The 25,676-nt window shown below is 39.3% G+C and overlaps 1 protein-coding gene across 6 annotated transcripts in view; it reads right to left on the bottom strand.

Annotated features, from left to right (window-relative positions):
• Positions 1-243: 243 nt before the first annotated feature.
• Positions 244-25,676, bottom strand: part of LOC149309063 (tubulin polyglutamylase TTLL6-like) — a 43,780-nt gene continuing 18,347 nt past the window's right edge. For 4 of the 6 annotated variants that reach the window (XM_089531726.1, XM_089531729.1, XM_089531731.1 and 1 more), the window contains 8 exons: positions 25,053-25,234; positions 23,860-23,946; positions 22,547-22,735; positions 11,900-12,056; positions 8,473-8,739; positions 7,199-7,559; positions 3,177-3,385; positions 245-2,093 (listed from right to left, as the gene is read on the bottom strand). In XM_089531726.1, the coding sequence (XP_089387852.1) occupies positions 3,180-3,385; positions 7,199-7,559; positions 8,473-8,739; positions 11,900-12,056; positions 22,547-22,735; positions 23,860-23,946; positions 25,053-25,234 (1,449 nt within the window). In that variant the 3' untranslated portion in view covers positions 245-2,093; positions 3,177-3,179. Of the gene's footprint in view, positions 2,094-3,170; positions 3,386-7,198; positions 7,560-8,472; positions 8,740-11,899; positions 12,057-22,546; positions 22,736-23,859; positions 23,947-25,052; positions 25,235-25,676 lie in introns of all 6 variants that reach the window. The other 2 variants (XM_089531725.1, XM_089531730.1) reach the window with 2 other exon arrangements.

Below are 25,676 nucleotides of genomic sequence, written 5' to 3'. Positions count from 1 at the left end.
TAGATTGGCACTGGCATCGCTTTACAAGTAAGATGGTTTGCCTTGTTATGATTGTCAGGCTAGTAATCGAAGTGCCTCTTATTACATCTGCAGCTGGTTCCTGTTCCTACCAGATGTATGATTATATATTGGGGGGAAAAACATAGCCTTCTAAAATAAGTGTCATTGTATAAGCCACAAATGTTTACACTTCTGCGGCGAGAAAAGGCAAATGCTGCAATCTGAAAACCTCCAATTTTGCAGCCAAAATAAATTATGGCAATCAAATGAAACTTGCATATATATTTTATTCACATACTGAATAATATTTTATTCCCACAGGATTCATTTTGGATTTAGACGGGTTGTGATCGGATGGAAGGGTAGTAAGCAATAGGACACAAGCCATGGCAAACAATAACTGAAGCATGATAGTTAGACAAAGGGCAAATATGGCAGAATTAAACAAGTCCAGAAATCTCATCCTCTGCATAAAGGGAATTACTGTATATAAAGCCGTCTCTTGAGAATACACACATAAGAATAGGTGGGACCTGGGCAACATTATTGCTACAATGAGGAGTGCTTCCTACAGTTGAAACGCATTGCACAATCATTACCATAAAAATCAACACGTTTGTCAGCATATGTTAGGGTGTGCCACATTTACACAGATATGTCAGCATCAGCTGGTGTAAGATGTAAAAAGGTAGAATCAATTCCCTGGTTATTGCATGGAAAAGCAAGCATTTATTGTTGCCATGCTTGCTTCTGCTCTGAATATTACAGGCTCAATCACACTTTTGCACTGCCAGGAAGATTCAGTCCTGCCAGGAAGCCCCAGTCCCTTGACTCCTAGTAATCATGACTATAAACTTTCATTAAAGTTACATAAACAAGCAATTGCAGGGACTTTGCCCCAAATACCAAAGTCTATGCTGTGCAATCAACATCCTCATCCCCAGGTTTTTTCCCCCTGAGTAACCTATATTTCATGCTGAGAATTTGACAGCCCACTTTTGCCTATGGATAGTTTAAGTGCAGTCCACCATCCCATCCTCCTGGCAAAAGCACTGTGAACATGGAAACAGGGCAGGGTAAGAAGGGGAGGTAAACTGCAGCAACAATATTTAGGGCTGTTGCAATAAATATGGCAAGAAAAATACAGGATCTTGAGCAAATGTTTTGCAACTATAGACAACTGCATACATAATCCAAAGCTGTACAGGGCTGTTTTATTCCAGGAAGGAAAGCCAATTTCCCTCATACTCAAATCTTTGCCATTTTCAGAATCTTTGAACTGCTCGTTCTTTACAACTTCTCACCAGATTTATTAACATGAATTGCTTTGAAAAATGTACGAAGTCTAGAGCTAATAAGGGATGACAAGCAATCCAGTCATTGAATCTTTATCCTGTTTCCTTAAACCAAAAGCAGCCTTTGGAACTGCCAGAGGAAACAGAGATATGAGAAGCAGGACTGCATAATTCCAGATGTTTGTCCACTCAGAATTGCTCCTCCTGAGCTGCTGTTTTCATCTCAGAGAAACATAATATATAGATCCTGTACATTTCCCCCCACAAGTACAAAAACAGCATGGAAAAACTTTTGAATTGACAAAACAGCTTAAGGGAGGGTTAAGAGGCCCTCCTCCCCCACAACTTTGATCCCTATTGTAACCTTCTAGGGAAAAAAAGATGAGACATACAGACATGTGTCACATCACATTTGGTCCTTATGATTCCATTTGCAAAGTTCAGTGGCACGACTCCATCCATGTCTGCAGATCTAGAGGACCATACAGTTGGGACATTGCAGAAAATTATCTAGTATCTGAAATGCACTGAATGCAGCATGCATCTTCATAGAAATCCATGGACGATGGTGTTTTCATTTGCAGTATACCAGCCACATCATTCTGTAGGGAACAGAAAACCAGGTGCTTCCAATACTTCATGACCCATTTACCTTAAAAAGACACATTTTTCATACAAGTCAAAGTTCTTTGCTGCAGGCAAAGGATTGTACCGAATAGTACAGTACATAGGATATAGCTGAACAATTCAGATAATTCAGTACTGTATGTTTGTGTTTGTGGAGGACTGGATCAGACCCTAGAAGAAAAGAGAAGGAGATGATATACCAAGAAAACAGATGTGGTATGTAAAGTCAGTGGTCCTGAATATTTTACTCAAAGAATTCCCCAACAACATATTTATTTACAAAATAATTTCAACATGATAACCTTATAAAAAGGTCTACAATTTTAAAAAGTAAAGTGACAAAATCTTAATTGAACTCTGGCATTTGTAACTTTAGTCAGTTGGGAAGATTCCTGAGCAAACTGAGGCCATGTTACTCTAACCTGGAGTTAGAGTACCTGGAGACATTTCAATCTGATTTCAGAGATGGTTTGGGTATAGAAATTGCCTTGGTTACTTGAGCAGATAGTCCAGGCTGGAAGAACACTGAGGGTAAGCTAATTCTACTTGACCTCTCAATGTGTTTCAGTACCATCAATTGTATTATATTTTTTTGATAGACTGTCTAGGCTGGAGGTACAGTTTTTCAGTCATTCTATTCCAACATTAAGGGCTGGTTTCATGCTGACTTTACTGCTCTTATGTTATGGGTTCTTGTGAGGTTCTATCCTGTTCTACAAATTTCAACATCTGCAAGAAGTTGCTGTGATGTTATTTTGGGACTGGAGAGAGGTATCTGGATGATACCCAACTCTACTTCTCTTTTACATCTGGGTCAATAAAAGCAATGGAACTGCTGAATTGGTATTTCTGGTGACTAATTTCTCTTTCTCACTAGAAAAGTAATATCCCTGTTTTCACTGTCCTTTCCTGATCTGGACACAATTGCAGCCATGATCATCTCAGTGAATTGTAGGGACCACAGTAGTGCCTGTTTACCATACTGACAATAAGACCCTCATTTTCAACAATACTTTGTATGCAATGCATGACTCCACTAGACCATGTTCCATATACTGGTTTCCTTTAAACTAAGGACTATAGCACTGGTGAGCCATTGCTTTTCTACAATAAGTTACAAGTAGAACCGAAACAGTGATAACTACAGGGCACTTAATAGTGCTATGTCCTCCATTAAAATTCTGCAGTCACTGGTCCCGCCCAGCTAATCCACTTCTTTTTCTCAACTGCAGAAAACATGACATCCACCCTTGCCTGTTACTTGTTCACAGCACTATCTCCCAATGATGGATTGTTGGTTCTTTGGGGCTGATTTTTCATGTGGGAGATTATCAGAAGGTCCTGCAAACTGTGGTGTTCAACCATCTTCCGTTCAGCAGGGACATGGGCACGGTAGACCCTTTGGGGTTTCCTGCAAGAAGCACTCCCGCTGCCTAGGATTCGTCTTGAAAGAGAAGCACTTTCTATATAACAAAAAACAAACAAAACAATATATGTGTGTGATGCTTCAACACATCCTGCAATATAACAGACTTTTTCTTTTATTTTGATCTTAAAGCAAGAGAATTAACTGGTAACTGGTGGTGGCATGCTATTGCAAAGCTATGGAGTTTATCACATGGGGGAAATTGGAAGTTTAAACTGGACAGAACCCAGGGTTATTAGGCAGAATTTTGCAATTGGTTTTCAGACGATGATGTGTGCAAACCACTTTAGAATCCAAACAGAAAGTGACACGAATCAGGGACCCCATTCTCACTTACATTTAAACTGGTTTGCAATTTGCCTTTGTTCCTTATCGGTGAATTGATTCCAAAAGGTCCATCATTCCCACTATGAAAGTTGACCTTTTTATTATCCCATTGTTATCGTTTCTTTTTTGGCACGATTGTCATCCCTAGTTTGTGCCGCTTCAAAATGCATGTCAATCATCTGCATGTCATCAGCGACATAAGCGGAAACCTGGCTTGTAAACTATTTTTTATTTTAAAAATTGATAGACAATTTGATTCATTGGTTTTGCAACTACTTGCCTCACTCAGCTGATGTCGGCCCAATTGCCCAGCTTGCAGCCTGAGTAATTGCAAGTAGTTGCAAAATCAATGAATCTTCTATCGATTTTTTAAAAAACCATGTGTCCATAAGCCACACCGCAAGCACAAAGGCAGTGCTGGTGGGGGGGATGGTGGATCTACCAAAAACTGAAGAGCTATTGTAAACACCTCTCTGCCATTAGTCCCTCCCCTCCAGAATGATGTGATTCAGATCCATTGTTCCCACTTGTTGAACATATTTCGGAATTTGTGCGCATCTGTCTGAAAACCAAATGTATTTTTTACTCATTTTCTCGTATTAGTAATGTGCTTTTAATGCTTGGTTGTTCTCTGCGTATGATAATCAATTGCACATTTGTGTGCTTTTCCAGGATGTGGACACTTTAATCATTTTCAGGATTGAAGCACATAGGTTCCTGTGTGATAAAGTTGTATGTTAGGAGCCCCTATGCTGATATAGTCTCCTTATCTTCATTCCAGCTCACCCCCTTTCGCCCCAAAAATCATCTGAAGAGCCAACTCCAGTTTTTGTGGAGCCACAGATGTCTCCACCTCAGTTTCAGCTTCACTAAAAAGTCAAAGGGAGAACATTTATTCCAGCAAAGAATAGGCTAATTAATGGGATACAAGTCCTTAAAGTGAAATATTTATGCAAAGGGATCTTGTAGGAACATTGAGACTAACTGAAAGAGACACGGTAGCATGAGCTTTCATCTCAGGCTTTCAGTAGCTCCTTATTTCAAGTCTCAGATCTCTAACTGGAGATAAAGACAAACACACACACACACAAAACAAAATTATGAATCGAAACTTGTTATTAATTATGTTAAAAGTTTAACAAATATGGAGCTCTTTAATTTAAAAACAAAATATGAAGTCATTTCCTCATCTTTTTGAAATAACCACAGTGAATTAACATAACATGTTATTATTAACACATATTAGTGAGATTAGTAGCAAACTATAGTTTAGAATTAATTGGGACAAGCTACAATGAGCTTGGGCTGACATTTCCCTCCATACTAACCCCATCTAATGTTTCCCAGCACAACAGTGCAGGAAGGCATTGGAAGTTTCTACTTCTGTTTTTATATTAACCACAGTTTACTATGTAAAGCGAACCATAGCTAATCTTAACTATCATTAGCTGAAACAAATCAGTTTCATAAACTATGCTTAAGATTTGACTTGTTTCAACAAACCAGAGTCAAGATGACCCGCAGCTTGTCTGAGTCTGATGATAAAAAAAGCTGTGGTGTATCTTAAATGGAAACTGGAGCTTCCAAATTCCTTGTGGTCACACTGAAGGATCAGGGTAAAGTCCATGAACAGATTTGTAATGCTACACCAGTATTTAGCATTAGAAACAAATAAGGCCATTGAGAAACTGATTCTCTGCCAAACACACTCAGTGTTTCAAGCTGTGGAGATTTTTCAAGAGGTTTCCTATGCAGAAGTAATCTGGAAATCCTTTCACTCAGAAACATTTAAGATAGGTAAACTATAGCACTGTACCACTGTACATCTACTCCTTCTCCTACCAATCTGCCTGGGAATAACCTATCAGGTACTCAGAATTATAATGAAAACAGATCTAGGTGGTTTATGGATGCCAGTAACCATGGAACAATTCAGATCCTAGGGCAAATGGACACTTAGGAGGCAGAAGAAGCTTTCTTGTTCCCTCAAACCCCAGACAGTACATTCTCTTTCAAAAGTATATCAGGACCGTGAACCTTCTACTAGTTTCTATTTTTCAAAAAACAATTTTAATTATGGTGAACTCCTCTTATATCCTTGTATATCCAATAAACTTATGTATCAGATTTAAGAAATAACTTTCCTTCTAATAATATGTGATAGCTTTTATTAGTTCAAGTGTACGTTACTGGGCCAGAAATTCAAGATCCTGGAATTACAAATTCATGGCCATTTTATAGATCAAATTAATATATAAATCCACTGAAATGCAACTGATTGACTAATTACTTGAAAGTGGGATGAGTGAAAAACTCAGGTCAAATGTAACCTTAAATTAGAATTTGATATTATGCACACAGATCTGAGCCTGACACACTCTCCCATGCCATCTCATCCTTCAGTATAGTGTAACAAAATCAAAACCATTCACTTTAAGTTTTAAAATCATTATATAATTCTCCATTACATAAAATGTGGATGAATTCTGGTGGATTTAAACAAGCCAGGAATTACAATTTGATTGGTTTAAACTGTGCTAAATAAGATAGGATCAAAAAAACAGAAAAACAGTGTTAAAAAGAAAGCAAATTCCTCTGCCTTCTTCCACCTGGAGGCATAGCAAAGGCATGTCCTGATTCATACATGCAACCATAAACCATACTTTTATCTCATGTTCAAAAAGATCCTGAAAACAACCTCTTGACAGCCCTAGACAGTATCCTACAGATAGCTTGTGAATTGATAACTATTCTTAGGTCCCTGAAAGACATTGCAAGACAGCAATCCTTTCCTTTGAGCTATGCCATCATATTTAAATAACCTATATTGGTTGTGAACCAGTCTGTCTCAACCAGAAGACTGGGGGTAACACGGCTGAAATTCTCCATGGGGGCATTCACACTCAGTTTTTGGTCCTGAAGAGATGCGGATTGCAGGGCTGATGCATATCAGGATCATTGTTCCCATTGTGTTTTGTGTTTCCGAATCTCTCATTTTAAACCTTGTGTTATTCACACATGCCATCATTCTGGGATAAAATGGAGCCACTTCCATTCCCTTGAATGATATAGAGTGACCCGAATCGATTCAGTAGCATATTCACACTGCTGAAGATGCTGATCGATGTGGATCTTTCAGGAAAACTTTTTTTAAAAATGGCATCGAATATCCTGGGCTAAGTGAGGGTAGCCCCCATCACCAAGATGCACTGAATGCATTCAGGGTGAGTGTGAACACCACAAAAATAACCTGGATTCATCCCAGATTATTTTTGTAGTGTGAATGGGGCCATGTCTCGATGGTATGGGCTGAGAGTGCTGAATCAGCTGTACCAGTCTCCCAAACTCAAGAAAGAACCTGTGGAAATCCAAAGTCTGCAACATTCTAAATAAATCAAGTATCTCTAGCCAAAGTCTTACATACTGTTGGATCAACTTAGCTACAATGGTTCTGATCAACTCTTTGCATTCAAAAGACACATGAACCCCTCAGGTGCCAGGACACCAAGAAAATGGCACTCACGTGCTCGGTTGGTGAAGTGATGAGATGGCTGTTGCAAGAGAAGCCGAAGGTTTCTTTCCACTGGTGTGCAATTCATCTTGCTGAAGAATTCTGAGACTGATCTTTTATCTTGTTCTTTTTCAGGTAATTTAATTCTCATTGTCTGTGCAGCAGAGCATGGCAAGTCTGCATAACCTCCAAGATGAGACCGGAAGGGCTCTTCTTCAAACGGACGAAAGTTTTTAATAGGTAGACCATCCCGGCAAGCCATGCTTGTTGCTGTCACACTCTTTGCACGAGGCTGGGCCATTGCTGAGAAATGTTTATGAGGACATGGGCGTTGTTTACCATGTGCTTTTGTAAACTCGCCTGGTTGCTGGAGCTGGTAAGGGAGTGAAGGAAGATCTGTAATAGCATCCCTGCTCCAGATGCCTGACAACCTCATTGATAATGATAACCCAGCTGGCAGAAAACTAAGGGTTCTTGTTTACTTCTTACATTCAGACCAAATACTGCAGAGACTTAAAGAATTAATGGGATGAATGTCATGTTGCTGCTTAATCCAGGATGCCTACACACATTTTGGTTTTGTTGTGCCTTCAACTAGTTTTTGACTTATGGTGACCCTAGGGTGGACCTATCATGGGGTTTTCTTGGCAAGTTTCTTCAGAGAAGGTTTGCCACTGCCATCCTCTGAGGCTTAGAGAATGTGACTTGCCTAAAAATACCTGGTGGGTTTACATGGTCAAGCCAGAATTTGAACCCTGGTCTCCAGAGTCATAGTCCAATGCTCAAACCACAACACCACACTGGCTCTAACACTCTAACACATGTCTATATCCAGACAGGTAGAAAGCTGGTAAAATTGGCAGCATCTGCAACCAATGTGAAGACCACAAAACTAAGATATTAAATCTAGATGGGCTTTCAACTTTAGTGCCCCTTGCTATTTACTGTGTTTTACTGTTTCTGTTGTTGCATTCACCCTAGAATGGTTATGAATGATCTAGAAAAAAATAAAAGCGGCCAAATAACATAGTACTAAGCTGGGACACGAACAGTCAAATTTTTGAACAACCTAGGACCAAAGGCCTGCTCTGTATTCACTTCCTGGGACGGCAAAGGGACTGGAGATCCAATACAACAGTTTACAGCATAGCCAGAGCTTGGGTAGCATACTTACTATGTTGGATTCCCAATGTCTAGAATCCCACCCACTCCACCACCCAGCAAACTTGGCTGTGGGATTCTGGCAGTTGTTTTCCCCAAGCTCTGAACATAGTTCTGTTACTTACTCTTGATCTTACACTCATATCTGGTGCAGAGTGGTGGCTGCTAATAGTATCTCTCAGTTCTGGAGTGGAATTGTATTGTTCAGAGGTATTGGATGAGTTTCTTCTGGAAAGGTCAGGCACAGAGCTGTATGGTCTCACAGGAAGTTTTTCCAGGATTTCTGAGCAGTTGTTAGACCCATGGTCCAGTTTTTTCTCATGTTGTTGCACATCTGAAAAATGTTCAGGCAGGAAGGTAGGCACAGGTACAGACTCTGAACAAACCTGAGGCTGAATAGAGACAAAAGGAAACAAAACAATCTGAAATTTAAGCAGGAGGGTCCAGGGAAATGAGAAGCTTCTGTGTGCAGCAGCATTTGAAATAGTCACCATCTCAACTTCAGCTCCCAGAATTCCCAGCAAGCAACCATCCCAAAACATTTTGTAACAGCCAGGATATAATCTTAATAGGAAACTAAAACAGAAAAATATTTTTTGTTTTGATGTATCATGGAGAAAAAAAGTAAACATCTGCCATATTATTTAATCTCTCCTTATCCTTCAAGTCATCATTTTTTTAAAAAAATCACACTTGTATCCCAGTCTCCACTCCTCTCCAAGGAATTCAACATGTTATTCAATGGGTAGGTTAAGCTGGGAGACTGAAGTGACTTTCCTAAAGTCATTGAGCAGATATACAAATTCAGATCAGTCCAGTTCCTCCCCTTGTTCAGTAAACATACCATACTGGCTCACATGTATACAATATGTAATCAAGGTCTGCATACCCTCCAGTTATTCCAATTTGGGACATAGCCGAGGGGGGATCCATGGGGTCCCTTCCGTTAGATACAATGAATGGTGTGTGCCACTGCGCGGCTGCACCCAAGCCCCATTATAATGGTGGCATTTAGTCTGGACCCCCCTTCCCAAAATCCTGGCTACGTCCATGCCCCCTGTCCTTGGCTTCCTTCAGCTGCTGCAAAGGGAGTTCAAAGTGCAATAGCTGTTTGCATTCAGTTGACTCAGCAAGTGGGGAGAGCAGAAGAGAGGAAGATGTGGAATCCTGCCCTTCCCTCTAGACTCAGGCGAAAATTGCTGCAGCATAGCCTAGCTCATGTTCTTCCACATTAATTACCTTTGCTATCCTGACCACACAATACCCTCCAACATTTCACAGAGGAAAACTAGGACATGTGGGGCCAATCAGCAGCAGCAACTGGTCAGGATGGCAAAAATTATTGAGGAGGAAGAACACATGAGCTAGGAGAGCTCGCAGTAGTTTGTTTTTGCCTGATCAAAAGATTCATTTGCAAGATTGCATCCACTCTTCTCTTCTGCCTCTACTGAGTTAATGGAGTGCAAATACTTTTGGACATTGAACTCAGTTTGCATCAATAGAAGTAAGCCAAGGAGAAAGGGGGTAAATGACAGGAGGAAAGAGAAACTGTAAGATTACAAAAGCAGCTTAAAAAGTAGAGTGACAGGTGTTTAATTGGAACTGTCACTGCCAAATCAGGACAGTTGTAAGGTATGCCACACTCTGATGTTGGCTAGCCGCACATGTCCCGGTTTTCAACTGTGAAATATTGGAAGGCATGGGTCTACATGTTGGCTTTCTTGCAGTTTTAAAAGTATAGTTTGAAACTGAGAAGTGCGAAGGAAAGCTCTTACGTTCTGATATCAGCCTCTAGCTGCAACTTACTTTATCACTTCTTTACTTTCAGGCTACTCCCAGACAGCTTTCGGGGGTAAAATACCCACAACCCTGTTTATTCATCAGGATGTGGGCATAAAACCACAGCATACCTCAACCTTTCTGACATATAATGAGCTCCAGTCTCATTCAGACCAGGCACCCAGGGACTGGAATGCATGCAAAATGGAGAGGCCACATGAAGCATCTAGGCTTCTTAAAGATTTACATAATCCCTATCCAACTGTAGACTGAAATATTACTATTCTTACTAACTAGTAGTAGTAGTAGGAATATAACAGTAATTTTTATTGTTTTTGTGCATTTGGTCCATTTTAGCTGTAAGATGTCTAGAGTCTTTTTTTCCCCTTAAAAAAGGTGTACAAGAAAATAACTGTTGCTCCTACTCCTCCAAATTGACATCTATAAGGCATCAATACGTAAATACACACTGCAGAAATGACATAATTCCAGAACAGAGAGCTTACAAACTACATTAAATGGCCAAAATCTGTCCCCCAAATCTTCCTCTGCAGTGACATTTTTGGCTTAATGTATCAGTCCTCATCCCAAACTGAAAATAAATAAATACAGTACTTAAACAATAAAAAGCTCATCCAAAGACTCCTAGGAATTATAGTTTGGGGAGAAGCTAATAATTATTTGCTGAATTCCCAAGCTTCCTTCACAGAGCTACTAATACAATGTCTGATTCTGAAGAATACCTGCTCAAATAGTTTACATTTGCAGTATCAGCAGAATATAATAATTCATTAATAATAATAATTTGTTTTATTTACATACCGCTATTCCAAAGATCATAGAGGTGAACAGCAAGTAAGCTAATTAGCAAGTAAGCTAATTTGCCCCCAACAGTCTGGGTACTCATTTTAGCGACCTCGGAAGGATGCAAGCCTGAGTCGAGCTTGGGCCCTTTTGCTGGTCTTGAACTCGCAACCTTGTGGTTTTGAGTTAATGGCTGCAGTACAGGCATTTAACCACTGCGCCACCAGGGCCTAACTTGAAATTTTAATTTTGTTTGCATGTTTGCATAGCTTGACCTGATTTGTCCACATAATATGCAACTCAGATCATGGTTATACTTTGAATAACACACTTCTTGTAATGTAATTATTGGTTTAAAATAAAAGTGTGTGTGTGTGTGTACACACATATATTTTTAAGATAGTTTTACAAAAATTCATTTTAGAGAAAAATTTAATTGTGAATTTATGTACATTTCAATAATAAATCACATAACAAAAATACAAAGAGAGATGAAGAAATGGCACAGAGTAGATTTATAAGTGAACCTATACGGAACTTATGAGGAATTAAATTACAGCACTGTTTTGTCCCTACCCCAAATGTATTTACTTGCATTTGTTCTTGTTCCTCCCTCTCCTCCTTACCTCCCCAGTTTTTCTCCTGTCTGGTCTTTGTTACCTTTAAGTCTTCCTTTCCTACTCACTCCATAAAACCAAATATGAACTGTAAGCTAGTATGCAAGATTGACTGCTATCTCCGGGAAATCATTCTACATCCCACTTGCAAAGTCAGTGCACAAAGGGTGGTTTGCATATACACAAATACATTAAACAAACTGAAGCAGAAAGAACCCCTGAAGACAATCTAGAAATATTAGAAATATATTTCCATGATTAATTCATGGGGCTTTTCAAGCTGTTTTCCTACTCTCCCCGAAGAACCAATGAGGTGAAAATATGAGCAGATATGTTTCTCCACCTTTCTTACCTGGGCAGAAACTCGCACCATTCTTGTTCTGCCTACCACCTTGTGCCTGGCAGTCTTTATCTTTTCTCCACTAGACTCTCCCTGCAGCTCAGCCTTCTTTTCTCTCAACAGAGTTGCTTTTTGCTCCTGCTTCAGACGTAGTTCCTGGATCAGTTGCCTATTGATTAATTGATGTTCAATTTTTAGAATTTATTAAAATGTTTGTTTTAATCTTTCAGCCTGCTAGATCCTCTGTAGTGACATAGCTTAAAAAGCCTAACTATTAATTAAAAATCAATTAAAATATTAAGAGCATACACACAACAATACCAATAGCTAACCCTAGTTTTAAGAACCAAATGCCACACAAACAGCACAATCTTGTCTCCTCTCCAGAAGGACAAACCAGATGAAGCCAATCTGACTTCACTTAGGAAGAAGCTCCACAACCAGGTGTCACTGCAGAGAAACCCCTGACCAGGGTTTATGGAACATGTAATATGGCTTCCACTGAAGATCTCAAATTCTGGGCAGACTTATATGGGAGGAGATGGTCTTTCAGACATTTTGGATCCAAGCCATTTAGGGCTTTGTAGATCAAACCCAGCATCTTGAACTGAACCTGGAAGCAACCTGGAAGCCAATGCAGTTGGTACACTACTAAAGATGTGTAGTTTCTAAAATACATATCAGACTATAGTATGGCATCTTGCACTAGCTGTAGTTTCTGGTTGCTTTTCAAGGACAGCCACAGACAGAGAGTGCATTACATTACTCTAATTAGAAAGTTATTAAGCCATGAACCACTGTGACCAGATCTATCCTCCATATGATGAGGTGCAGCTGGTGCACAAAGTGGAGCTGGACAAAGTCAATCTTGGCCACAGCAGCCACATCGCTTTCCAAAAGCAATGTTCTGTCCAAGAACATCCCCTGGTCTTTCAGAAAGAGCACAACCCCATCCAAACCAGGTTGTAATTCAAGTCCATATTGACCAATAGAATTTTTGTCGGGATATGGCCTCAATGTGTTCACCACATCGAATCCTTCACTGCATCCAGACAATTATTCAAAACTTCTACAGCTTATTTTGTATCAGTTGCAAAAGAAAGAATGAGCTGGCTATCATCAACATATTGATGACACCCTCAAATCATGTTGCTGATAAAAAGCACTATGGATAGTACTGTGCCTTGTAGATCCTCTCGGGGTAATGGCCATGAAGCAAAAGAGCAATACCCCCACATCAGATTGTGGAAATATTCAGTAAGAAAGGACCATATTGGACAGAGTGCCCAAGTCACATATCAGCCAAATGGTCTGGAGGGATATCATGAACAATGTTATAGAAGGTTGCTGAATAGTCCAGCATAACCACAAGGGACACATTTCCCCTTTCCAGGTCTTGGCATAGGTCATCCACCCAGGCAACCAAAGCCATTTCTGTCCTGTCGGGGATGTTTTGACTGAGAGCAGGGGGTTGGACTGGATGGCCCTTGTGGTCTCTTCCAACTCTATGATTCTATGATTCTATAACCAGGTCTGAACCCATACTGAAATGAATCCTGATTATTTAATCCAAGAAAGCCTGGAGTTGCACTGTTCCCACTCGCTCTAAGACCTTTAAAAAGGAAGATTAGGAACTACTCAATAATTTATCAAAGGTGGTGGGGTTTAGTCAAAGTCTCTTCAGAAAATCAACTGTTTTTTTAAAGAGAAGCTGGAATACAACCACATTTCAAAGGAGAATTTACAACCTCCACCACCCACTTGGCGAGCCTCCTCTGGCAGTCTTAATCAGTCAGGATGCTCATGGGTCTAGTGAACATGTGTTTGGCCTTACTTCTCCAAACAACTTGTCCACATCTTGAAACTGAACAGATTGAAACTCAGCCATCAAAACTGGACAAGTACACATTTCAGTTACCACACTACAACCTACCCTCATGTGGAATTCAAGTTGGAATGGATATGAGTGATTTTTCTCTACAAAACATTTTGCAAATTCATCACAATATGTATGAATTCATGAATCAGAATTGATCCAGATGGGGAAGAAGTGGCAAGCCAAATGCTATTTACTGTTAAAAAGCTACACTGAATTTGTCAAACCCTTAATTCCCTGGGGTTTCCAACTCTCCTCAAAAAGATACACAGGTCTCCATCATAGGCAAAAACATGCTAGCCTTGCCCCTAAACCAAAACACGATAGATTAGTTCAGCACAGTTATTGCAACAGCAACACACACACACACACCCATGCAACACTGAAGCATTTGCTTCAATTATTCAAATTACAATAATCCTTTTTGAACTATAGCTCCTGGAATCCTCTACTTTGCATAACTGCATCAGCCACAATATTGATATTTGTTGCTTGGGGGATTCTGGAAGCTGAAGTCCAAAAAAATCTTACTAGGCTCTTAACAATCCCAACAGACAGCAGCAAAGGCAGAAAGAAGGTAAATTGACCTTTGTGTGGCTTATTTAGAGCCAGGGAACAACAAGGAAACAAAACTAGTACCCTTGTTGAAAAGTTATTCTATACTCATGATAGGTACCCCAAGTCCAGGCAGGGAAATTTGTCATCCTGTCCTGGACAGAGTCAGGCTCCCTCTAAAGGACAAAGTGCGCAGTCTGGGAGTACTCTTGGATCCATCTTTACAACTGTCATCCCAGGTGGATGCGATGGCCAAGAGTGCTTGGTACCAGCTTCAGCTGATATGCCAGCTGCGCCCCTGTTTGGACCAAAGGGACCTTGAAATGGTAGTACATGCACTGGTAACCTCTCGGTTAGATTTCTGTAATGCGCTCTACATGGGGCTACCTTTGTACCAAGTCCGGAAGCTTCAGTTAGTGCAAAATGCAGCAGCCAGATTGGTCGCTGGAACATCTAGGGCAGACCATATAACACCGGTATTAAAATCTCTTCACTGGCTGCCCATTAGCTTCCGGGCCCAATACAAAGTGTCGGTTATTACCTATAAAGCCCTACATGGCTTGGGCCCGAACTACTTGAAGGAGCGCCTTCTCCCACACAATCTGCCCCGCACTCTCAGGTCATCAGGGAAATTCTTATTAGAATGTCCAAAAGTGAGATTGACAACAACTCACAAGAAGTCATTTTCAGTGACAGCACCTACCCTTTGGAATAATCTTCCTGATGAAATCCGAGCCTGTTCCACTTTGGACACTTTTAAAAAGGCTCTGAAGACACACTTATTCCAACTGGCATATCCGTCTGTCTCTTTGTAATAATTATTTCTAATAGATTTGCATGTCATTGACCAAAAGATTCCTGGCTGTATGTTTTTTATGTGTTTTTTACATGCTTTATGCATTTTTATGTAATTTGAGATTTGCGGTTTTTATCTTAACTCGTATGTATTAACATTTTTGCTGTACACCGCTTTGATCACCGGAAAAGCGGTATAGAAATAAAGTATTATTATTATTATTATTCAGCTACTCTCCTATCAGTTTTACAGTGTTACCAAATTGAGTTTATAGTATATACATTCATATATACTGTATAGCATGCGTTTATAGTATTCTAGTTCTTAAAGTGCTTGGTAATGTTACCTCAAAGTAAAGCCCTATTAATAATAATAATAATAATAATTTGTTTTATTTATATACCGCTATTCCAAAGATCATAGAGGTGAACAGCAAGTAAGCTAATTAGCAAGTAAGCTAATTTGCCCCCAACAGTCTGGGTACTCATTTTAGCGACCTCGGAAGGATGCAAGCCTGAGTCAAGCTTGGGCCCTTTTGCTGGTCTTGAACTTGCAACCTTGTGGTTTTGAGTGAATGGCTGCAGTACAGGCATTTAACCACTGCGCCACCAGGGCCTATTACTTTGGCTTCTTTCTACAAGTGTGAAAGGACACCGCTGAAAGTGATAATGCAAACATACTCCAAAGCTAACCATTTTTATCATTCATAACCAAGCAACCTTTAGGACTTTAGGGGGAATGGTTAAAGATATTTAGGCCTGGTTTGTGTGCTTGTTTGCCCTAGCTTACTTTACTTGAGCTGCCACAATGCCTAGGGCTACTGAAATTGAATTATACATTGTTTTCCAAGGTGATGGAGTTTCAAGCAGCTTTGTTAGATTCTTTGCTGCCTAGGATGTACTTCAATTTTTCCTTCCAATTTTCTCAAGCTTTCTAGGCATTCAGCATACACCAAGGGCCCAGTCACACTCACATTTTTGCACTGAAGATGTTTGAATGGCATTATTGATTCAACACTGAATAGAAGTTCCGACTATGTTTGCTACAACTGAAGGTGTCCATTGGAATTTAACCCACTTCATATTCACATTTAGCTTTGGACCAGGGACGTAGCCAAGGGGGGGTCGTTGGGGTCCGGACCACCCTTCCATTAGAAAAATGAATGGTGCGTGCTGCTGTGCCGCCACACCTAAGCCCCATGATAATGGTGGCACTTAGTCTGGACCCCCCCCTTCCTAAAATCCTGGCTACGTCCCTGTTTGGACCAATTCAAAATGGATTCTCCATCACAGATAAGTTCGATCGGTACCGGCATTTTTTAAAAAACTGTCAATCAAGTGACGTGCATCTGCATTGCTGTGATGTTTTGCAGGTCAAGTCCTACAATAAACTGCATCCCCTGCTATATGGAGGAATTTTTTTTAAGTGTGCAAACAGCAGGGAACTTTAAAGTATTTTGATGCATTCTTTGATATGTATGAAAAGTAATCACACCGTTTTTATTTTTATTTTTTTGATGCATTGTCACGCAATAGCATGACTATAAAAGTTATGCTATAGCGTGACAGTTCTTTTTTGGGTACCATACCCTGAATAAATCCTTGGCGCGAAACTCCCATGAATGGTCCCCCTTGGACAGAAGAACACCATCTCAGCCTAAGAGGCCAATGCCAGGAACAACCCACCTGCCAGCAACATGCCTCCAATGCCAGCCATGCAAACCCCAATGCCAACAACAGAACCCCCAGGGAAACCACACAAATGTAACAGTGCACAGAAACTGTCAAACATTTTTTTAAAAAGCCACACTATGTTCCCAAAAGAACCCCCTTGCTGACTTTGGTGACCTCTGGATATCAGGCATTGGTACAGATAAGGGGACTAATTCACCAGCAGCAGAAGAAAACAGCTGCACAGTGGTTTAAAGAGACCACTTGACAGCGTAGGAAATTTGAATACATTGGATTTAAAGAGCTGGTATCCTCACTCACGCAACCATGAGTGCTAAGAGGGGAAAAACACAGACAAGACCTGCAGAATGGGATGGGTATGTTCCACCCCTCTACCCACCCTTTCCCCATTACTCTTCCCTCCTGGGTGCCCCAAATGGGATCGGCAGCACATTCCCATTGGCGGTTCCCTAAAAAAACCTGGTGCTTTTGAAAAGATGTTGTAAATGGTGCAGTTTCAAAAGCACCATGTTATGGGGGATTTGCACCACCCACCCATACGAAATACAAGCCGAGAGAAACCAGCGCAAGTATGAACGACACCCTTTTAAACTAGTTTCCAAACTGGTTTATAACATAGAGTGAATGGGGCCCAAACAAGAGAGGTTCAAACAAGTTCTTACTGTCTCACATAAACACTCCCATAAAGGAGGAAAGAGGCTCCAGGGGATCATCTATTACCACTATTCATTCTAATATAATATTCTATGCCAACCTATCTAAACCTGGTTCCCTCCAGAAGTGTTGGACTACAACTATTATCATTTCTATTCTTTATGACCACTGGAGAGCATTATCTTGAAAACGTTGTCCTGTACCCAGAGCATCTTCACAGATAGTGTCCAGCTTTTAAAACAATTCTAAAAGCAGGCCCCAGAATATATGTCTGAAGCAGCTTCACTTATTGTTTAAAAGAAGGTGGAGGTTCCGTATATTTTCAAAATTCAATATTAACCTGAATTAACTTTTGCAACAAAAAATCCGTTAGAATCTACCCTGTCCTCAGCTGAGAATCTGAACAACTGTTCCCTTCTATGGAATCCTCATTCATACATATACACAAATTGTCAGCATGTTCTTTCTACAAACTACCAAGTTATCTTTTTATCTCTAAAGAAGCAGTTCCCTCTTTTCCCTTCCATGAAGTCCAAGAAAACACTACTGGGTTTCAGCAGCACTAAGTAAACTTAATCTACTAATTTTAAATGATTCTTTTTAATTTAAAATAAACTATTGTAATTTTTAAAATGATTAAATTTAATAATATAGTTAGCACAAATTACTACAAAAAATGATGGCAGAAAAGACAGGTTTGTGATTCCCCCCCCCCCAAGGTTTTATTTTTCAAAAGCTTTTTTTCCTGAGTTTTTAAACATTTTCTAAAATCATCAACCAATCCATCATGGTTAGACGCATGTTGAAGGATACAGGATGGTGACTCAGAGTCTATGCTAGTTCTGCAAAGTATCCTGGTTTTGTACCCATTTTCCTGAAGAGGGTCAAGAGGGATTTCATAACATTGCAGTATACTCCATTGTTGTTATCCAGTTTGCTTGTGCTAATGTATTGTAGGGAATGTGGGTGAAATCTGCAGTTATAGTAATATTGTATATTGGAGGTATTTAAACAGAGGTTGGATGGGCATCTTTCAGGAATGCTACAGTTGTGTATTCCTACATAGCTGGAGAGGCTGGATTAGATGGCCCTTGCACTTCCTTCCAACTGTATGATTGTATGATTCTAAGGGTCAATGAATGCTCTGAAATGATGCCTTGTGTGTGTGAGAGAGTGCAGGTCTGAGGCTATTAATATTAATGTGCTACTAATACCATTAAATTACATATAATGCCATGTAGTAACATTGATCATTTCAGTGGGGGGGAAATCATAAAACTGTTAGTAACATGTAAGTTATAGCTTTTTTAAAAAAAACTAACTTTATTTATTTATTTATTTATTTCACTTATATCCCATTTTTATCCCCAAATTACTAAAACATCCCACAACTCACCTCCTAAAAGTAATGAATTAAGGTTCTGTAAAATATAATTGGTACTCAACCCAACAATATCATTGCCGGTATAATGAATAAAATACGGACTGTAAAAACCATTGGTAAGAAAATTAATAACAAATAACAAATTAATTTTTAACAAATTACTTCTGTGTGTGTGTATGTTTGTGGAGTCTGGTATGTTTCCTTAATGGGAAAGTGAACATCACTGCTAATTCAATATGAGAAAACAGGATGGATGACAACTTTTGGCCAATATGGTATCCATTTATTCGGTATGTAAATGCAAATACAGAAAAAATAGGACCACAAGGTCAAGTTATTCATCTACAGTGAGATTTGTAAATAGATACATCTATCTGTATTGAGAACATGATTTAGAGAAGATACAAGATTCGATGAAGAAAATTGCTAAACTATCATGAATTACACGCGGAATATCACAATATATTTGTTGTTTTGCTATGTTTTTTGTTTTGGTTTGGTTGAAATACAATGTTGTTTTTGTTGTTTATTCTTTGTTTGATTAGTATAAAATAAAATTAAAACAAGTTTAAAAAGCACTAATGTGAAATTGTAAAGCAATGTAGTAACATAATGAAAAATCATAAAACTTTTAGCAACAGTTTAGTTTTTAAAAAAGCTACCTGAAATTACTAAAACTTCCCACAAATCACTTTCCAAGATTAATGAACTAAGGTACTGTGAAATAATATTGTTATTCAACCTATAAATATCATATCCATTATAATGAATAAAATAAATTCTTTAAAAATAATTGGTAAGAAAATTAATCATTTACATGCAACAAATTAATTTTTAACAAATTCGTTCCATGTGTGTGTGTGTGTAGCTTGGCATGATGCCTTAATAGAAAACATAACATTTTCTGTTAAATCAATAAGAGAAAGCAGGAAAAAAAAGAGAAAATGTGTGGCAAGAATTAGGGTTGCAGGTTTTACATTTTCTTTCTTCCTAAAAGCTTAAGCAGAGCTTTTTCTTTCTCTCTTGCAGTTCTTGGAGCTGGGGCAATGTTTCATGCAGGTTTATGGATACTGGTATATTCTCATGTACTGCTGTAATAAAGAACTCCCCTCCTAAATTGACTTCTGTTGGTTTTTAAGAAATCCTAGTTCACCAATTAAAATTATCTGTAGCTTTGCTGATATAAAAATTGTATAGGTGCGTAATAGTTCTATTTTTACCTACCAAGGAACCTGTGTGATTCACCTTAGGGTAAAGACAGGTCCAAGCAACTGCTGAATTGTGTGGTTTGATCAACCATTGTTTGTTTTTTGCTCAAAGGTTCTGGGGCAATCCCAAGTGTAACTTAAAACCATGACACTACCTGTTTACCTTTAATTTGAATATCTGCACCCATCTCTTTTCTTATTTAATCTTTGGCGCGGTACACACTGCGCTAAAGCGCCATGCTTGCACCATGCTAGGGTTATGGGACCATGAGGCAACCACATGGTCCCTAACCCTAGCACATTATGATGTAATGGATGCATAGCATCCGCATGTCGCGCCTTGCCAGTTACATCACGAGTGAGCCATTGGTTTTTTATGGATTCTTTTTCCTCCACAGGGAAGCCACACGGTTTGGCGGCTGCGGCTTCCCTGCAGAGGAAAAAAAGCTGCTGCTGCTCCAGACCATTTTACAGGTATGTACCAGACCTGATTCAACATATTAAGGGTGAAACCCATTGTTAATCATTCCTAGAAAAAACCCACTGAAATTAACAAATCCTAACATTAGTTGTGACTGATAAATCCCATACTTCTCAATGATCTGTTCTAGGTAGGACTAACTCGGGATTCATACACAAGTTAACATTTTGACTTCCTCCCAACTTTTCTGCCTCTCATTTTGTAATGCCTTTTTTTGATGAAGACAGCTGTTGTTATGTGCCTTCAAGTCAACTCTGACTTATGGTGACAATACCATAAGACTTTCTTGGTAAGATTTCTTCAAAGGCAGTTTGCTCTTGCTTCCTCTTAGACTGAGAGAATGTGACCTGCCCAAGGTGGATTTCCATGATTGATCAGCAATTTGAACCTCAGTCTCCTGGGGTCCTCCTTCAACACTCCAACCACTACACCACAATGGCTCATGTATCTTCTTGATGAAGTTATATGGACTTAAATCCAAGTGCTACACTCAACCAGAATAGGCCTATTGAACATGTAAAATTTATATGGATGTTGACATACTACTCAGTGATAGATACTCTAGCAGAGACTGGCAATTAGGCTAAGAGATCCCATTCTTGAAAAGCTACGGGATAAGCCCAGGCTGCATATGGGCTGCATACAGGCTGCCTATGGCCCAACCACAGGAGAGTGCAGTAAGATCCATCACTGATGGTTAAACATGCATCTAACCCATCAGGGATATTAGTGTGAGAGAATTTCCTATGTGACACCAACCCTAGTGATGCCAGAGTGGATGACTAAACTTTTAAACTCCACTACGTCTGTGTGTGTCCCAATACTGGTCAATTTTATTTCTGAAGGAAGTGCAATGACTGTCCCATTTGCAATGTTCATGCTCATGTAGTTATGTCACTTAACCCCAAACCTTTTTGGACCTATCTCATAGTAAAAGCTTGGATCTGAAATTTTTCAAATAACCAATCATGCAATACAAAACAGCTATGGAGATTAGCATCCATCATTGTTGGTTTCTCCCTTCTGCTTTGGTTTCATTTATGTATCTGTTATTCAACAACTTTCTCTCAACTGATGCTGGTGCCTCTTTCACAGGTCCAAATTGCCGCACTCCCTCAGGTTCTATAATGAGTATGGACTGTAAACAATATGGCACATGAAAACAGTCAATCAGAGAGAGAAATAAAGCACAGCAATGCACAATGTCATTCATGCTGCATCACAATATACTACACAATACTCCCAATACACATTTTCTTGATGTGCATGCACTTCAGTTTGTTTATACACAACAAAATATAGACAGAAGAAAGAACTTTCATCCAAGTACTAACCAAGAAAACTAACTTGATGAGCAAGTTCAACCATTCCTAATCAGAAGAGTGCAAGACAAGATGAAGAGGATGCTTATTCACTCTGATCTTTTATATGTATGTCTACAAGTGAAGTGAATAGACAAGGATAGGAAGAAGGAGGTGCAGCAGGGTCAGCAGACTCTAGTAGTCACTAGTGGGTCCCCTGCAGCGTTGTGGGCCTTGGCAGGTGACCAACAATGCCAACCTCTGGCGCCAGCCCTGCCTCAGTATGTCTGGCTTTAGAAGGCCACCTGGAAGTTACACACACAGACTCAGAGCCTTAGGCATTTGCCTTGAAGGACTGGGGTGAGGGAAATGTTAAAAATGTTGGAGTCAGGGCTCGATGGCATTTGTTGATGATGTGCTGCTTGGGATTAGAAATGTTGCTGTTCTCATTCAACAACTGACTATACAAGTAAAGAAATTTGTGCAAGACAAAGTGAGCCTCTCTCAAATGCTCTGAACACCACTGGAAAGTTAAACCCAGAAAAGATGTTTTAAGATCAAGAAAAGGAGAGGATGAATTGCTATTTAACAGTACTATTATGGAATAACCAAAACAATAATGTGAACGTGGCAGTAATTTCTTTTCTTTCTTAAATATTCCTCACTTAAAAAAATATTTTAATAAAAATAGGCCACAAAAGACTCTTTCCTACCTGGCATACTCTTCACGTGCTCTGGAAGCTGCTGTTTCCTGGAAGAGTGAATTGTTGTGTTGGAAAAACTTATCGTATCTGTCTGAATCAGAACTGGGATAAATTCGGCGATACCCTCCTGTGTTGTTCTCTTCGTACTTCTCAGATTGCTGGAGCCAAGCAGCTTGGCAGTTCTTGTTTTCCTCAGCCCTGATAAAAATCACCCATGTAAAACTGTTAACATTCCCAGAGGAAATGTCCATAGTGAGAGAGTTTCCCATTTGGGATTCACACTCCTATTTCAGTTCTTAAAGCATGTCTCCACAATGCTACATGCTGAGGCAAGATTTCCTCATACAAATTTTACACAAAGTTCTGAGATATAGATACCCACACTAACAACATCATTTTATTTATGTGTGTGTGTGCACGTGTGCTTATTTACTTCGTACAGATACAGAAAGCTCTGTAGCAAACAGGAATATGTACAACTTAAGAGTTTATTACATGGAGGGCAAATTGGTAAAATACTATGCAGAAACGGGATTTTAAAATCCGGGTGTTGTTTCTCAGATACGCTGGCATGAAAGAGAAATAAGACAAAAATAACCCAAAAGGAAAGCTCCTTTGTCCTTTCGGAATTTAGCGAAAGTAAAAAGGAGCTGGTTTTGACGACTTTGCATTCAGGTTATTTTCGTGTTGTTACTCTTTCATGCAAATATTGTCTGAAAAACTTCCCACAAATGCAATTTTTTTCAACTTTCTGTTCAGGTTAACCCCAAACACCATCTGAAAAACAACTATTTTCAGTTTAAATTCGGTTTCTGCACGGGATTCGTCCCGTGTGATAAACTCCTAGTCCTGCTCCTGGTTGCCTTCCCTTGGGGAAGACTCAATCAAGAAAAGTAAAAGCCTATCTAAACAAGTTGCTCTGCAAGATGGAACTCAGGCTTCTTGTCCTTTCTTATTTCCTTCAGAGGATCAAATAATGTGGATAGAAAGACAACAGAATGTTGCCAAAATCCACAGTAGGAACTTGCACTCTGGCTTGCTTTTTTTTCCACCCTAAGCACGCTCCATATGGGAGTGAAAACTAGAGCACATAAACAGCATTTGGAAAACAGTGAGCAGAACACACATATACTTATATACATTTCAGGGTATATATTAATGGTTTCTTTATACTTCCCACCTTCCCAACAACTTAGGGAACATAGACTGAACTATGGAGCAGATGTACCTTTTTAAAAAAGTTCTATACTTTTAAAATCTATACTGAGGTATGCTCAAATGTTTGAATACAAGATTCAATGTGTACATGTTTTTGTACCAACCGTTCTGTACTGAGCCCACACACTGGTGAGTTTCCTCTTGCTGCACTCCCTAGCTTTGCTGAAGGCTGTGAAGCTTTCTTACATTCCCTAGAAAATTAGGATAGTAGAGACAAAAACAAAGTGACATTCTGGTCCTGAAATTATGTTCTGAATGACTAAACTAACTGGGCCTTATCATACAGCTATTCATATTGGCAACTAAAACACTTTGGACTGCTACTTCATCTTCAGTTTCTAATTGAACACTTTCAGCTTTAACATGTAACTTCTTCTTATCAGATGAGAAAGTACAATTAAATTATTTATTTACTACTTCATTATCACCACTTTCTTCTTTGATCTAGTATATTCTATAAGTTTTAGGTTGAGGGATTGCACACATCTACCACCAGTTTAGATGGAAAAATAAATACCGGTAAATACAAGACACAAGCCAGCCCTTCTGAAATGAAAAACCTCCCATGTCTGATGTAACAAATCCCAGTATATACCAGTATCAATAAAGAAAAGGACAACACTAAAACAAAATAAAATTCAACAAGACTTGCCTGGTCACATCTGTCATATTTCTAGACGATGGATGTACATATTTCACCAGATAGGCATATTAACAGATTTTCATGCATTCCCTTCTAAAAAAAAAAACCACGCACACACATATGTGGCTGTTATGAGATTCCATGTGTTTTCCTTTATCTTAGCTACTGTTGTTATATAATAATCTGCTTGGTAAGTCTAGGAACTTGATGCTACAGTATATGTTGAACTTCCTCCAACAAAGCAAAACTCAGTGGTGATGTACAATGGTGTGACATGATGCAAAGGGCAAGCTGCATCAGATATTATGGAGGGGAAGAGGGACGTAAATCTCCTGCTCCCATTTCAGCAGTAGCCATGTATATATGATAGTAACCAATTCTGGTCTAAATTGCTAGATAAGGGGTAGGTTCAACATAAGCTTTACTGATTTCATTCTATGAATTTCTATCATAAGCCATTTTTGTGACTCAAACATAATGAGGGCTACTAAATTAATTCAAATTTGCATTTAAAATATAGTAATTTGTTTTTCTGCATTCTTCATAAAGCCACAGATGTAAATCCACTGCATTTAGAGATATTTTGCCAGTGGTTTAAAAAACTCTCATCTACACAAATCCCAGGAAATGGTAGAAGGACAGAAAACCTCGTACCTGGTTTCTCGATTACGGCACTGCTTAAGAAGCCTCTCCTTTCCCCGACGTTTCTCTTCTTCTAAGACTTTCCGCTTATCACATGCCCCCAAGTTGATCAGAACTAGAGTGTCATACAAGAGCTGGTCTTTGACTTCTCTGTCCAGCCACGAATCAGTACTAAAGCTTGGAGAATGATTCACCTAGAATTAGAAGAATCACAAACTCGCCTATCTGCATTTGCTCCAGTTTGAGATATAAAGCAAAGCATCCCTGGGAGAAGAGCACTAAACGATCAACGATGCAGACAGATTTTTAGGGGTAGTAAGCAAAAGCCAAGATTTAATTCTTCCAGTGAAAGCTGTGCACTGTTTTCAAGGCATTCAGATCTTCACAATTATCAACCACTATTGCTAAAATGTACAAGAGGTACACACAGATAGACACATTTAGTGCTACCTTCCCAAATACAACAGTTCATTCTAGAGACTTGCATTCAAGTATGAACATCTTCCTAAGGTATGGTACTCACTGACTGATTATATTTTTGATATCTTAAGGCATCACCCAAGGACAGCTTCAATGCAGAATCTTTCTATCTGGACTTTTCATGGCTTGGATTAAACCAACATTGACAGTTGCTGG

This window comes from Sceloporus occidentalis, unplaced genomic scaffold, assembly GCF_023333645.1.
Source record: "Sceloporus occidentalis isolate IW3139 unplaced genomic scaffold, rSceOcc1.0.p SCAF_7, whole genome shotgun sequence".
Classification (NCBI taxonomy): Eukaryota; Metazoa; Chordata; class Lepidosauria; order Squamata; family Phrynosomatidae; genus Sceloporus; species Sceloporus occidentalis.
This window is presented reverse-complemented; position numbering and strand designations above follow the sequence as displayed.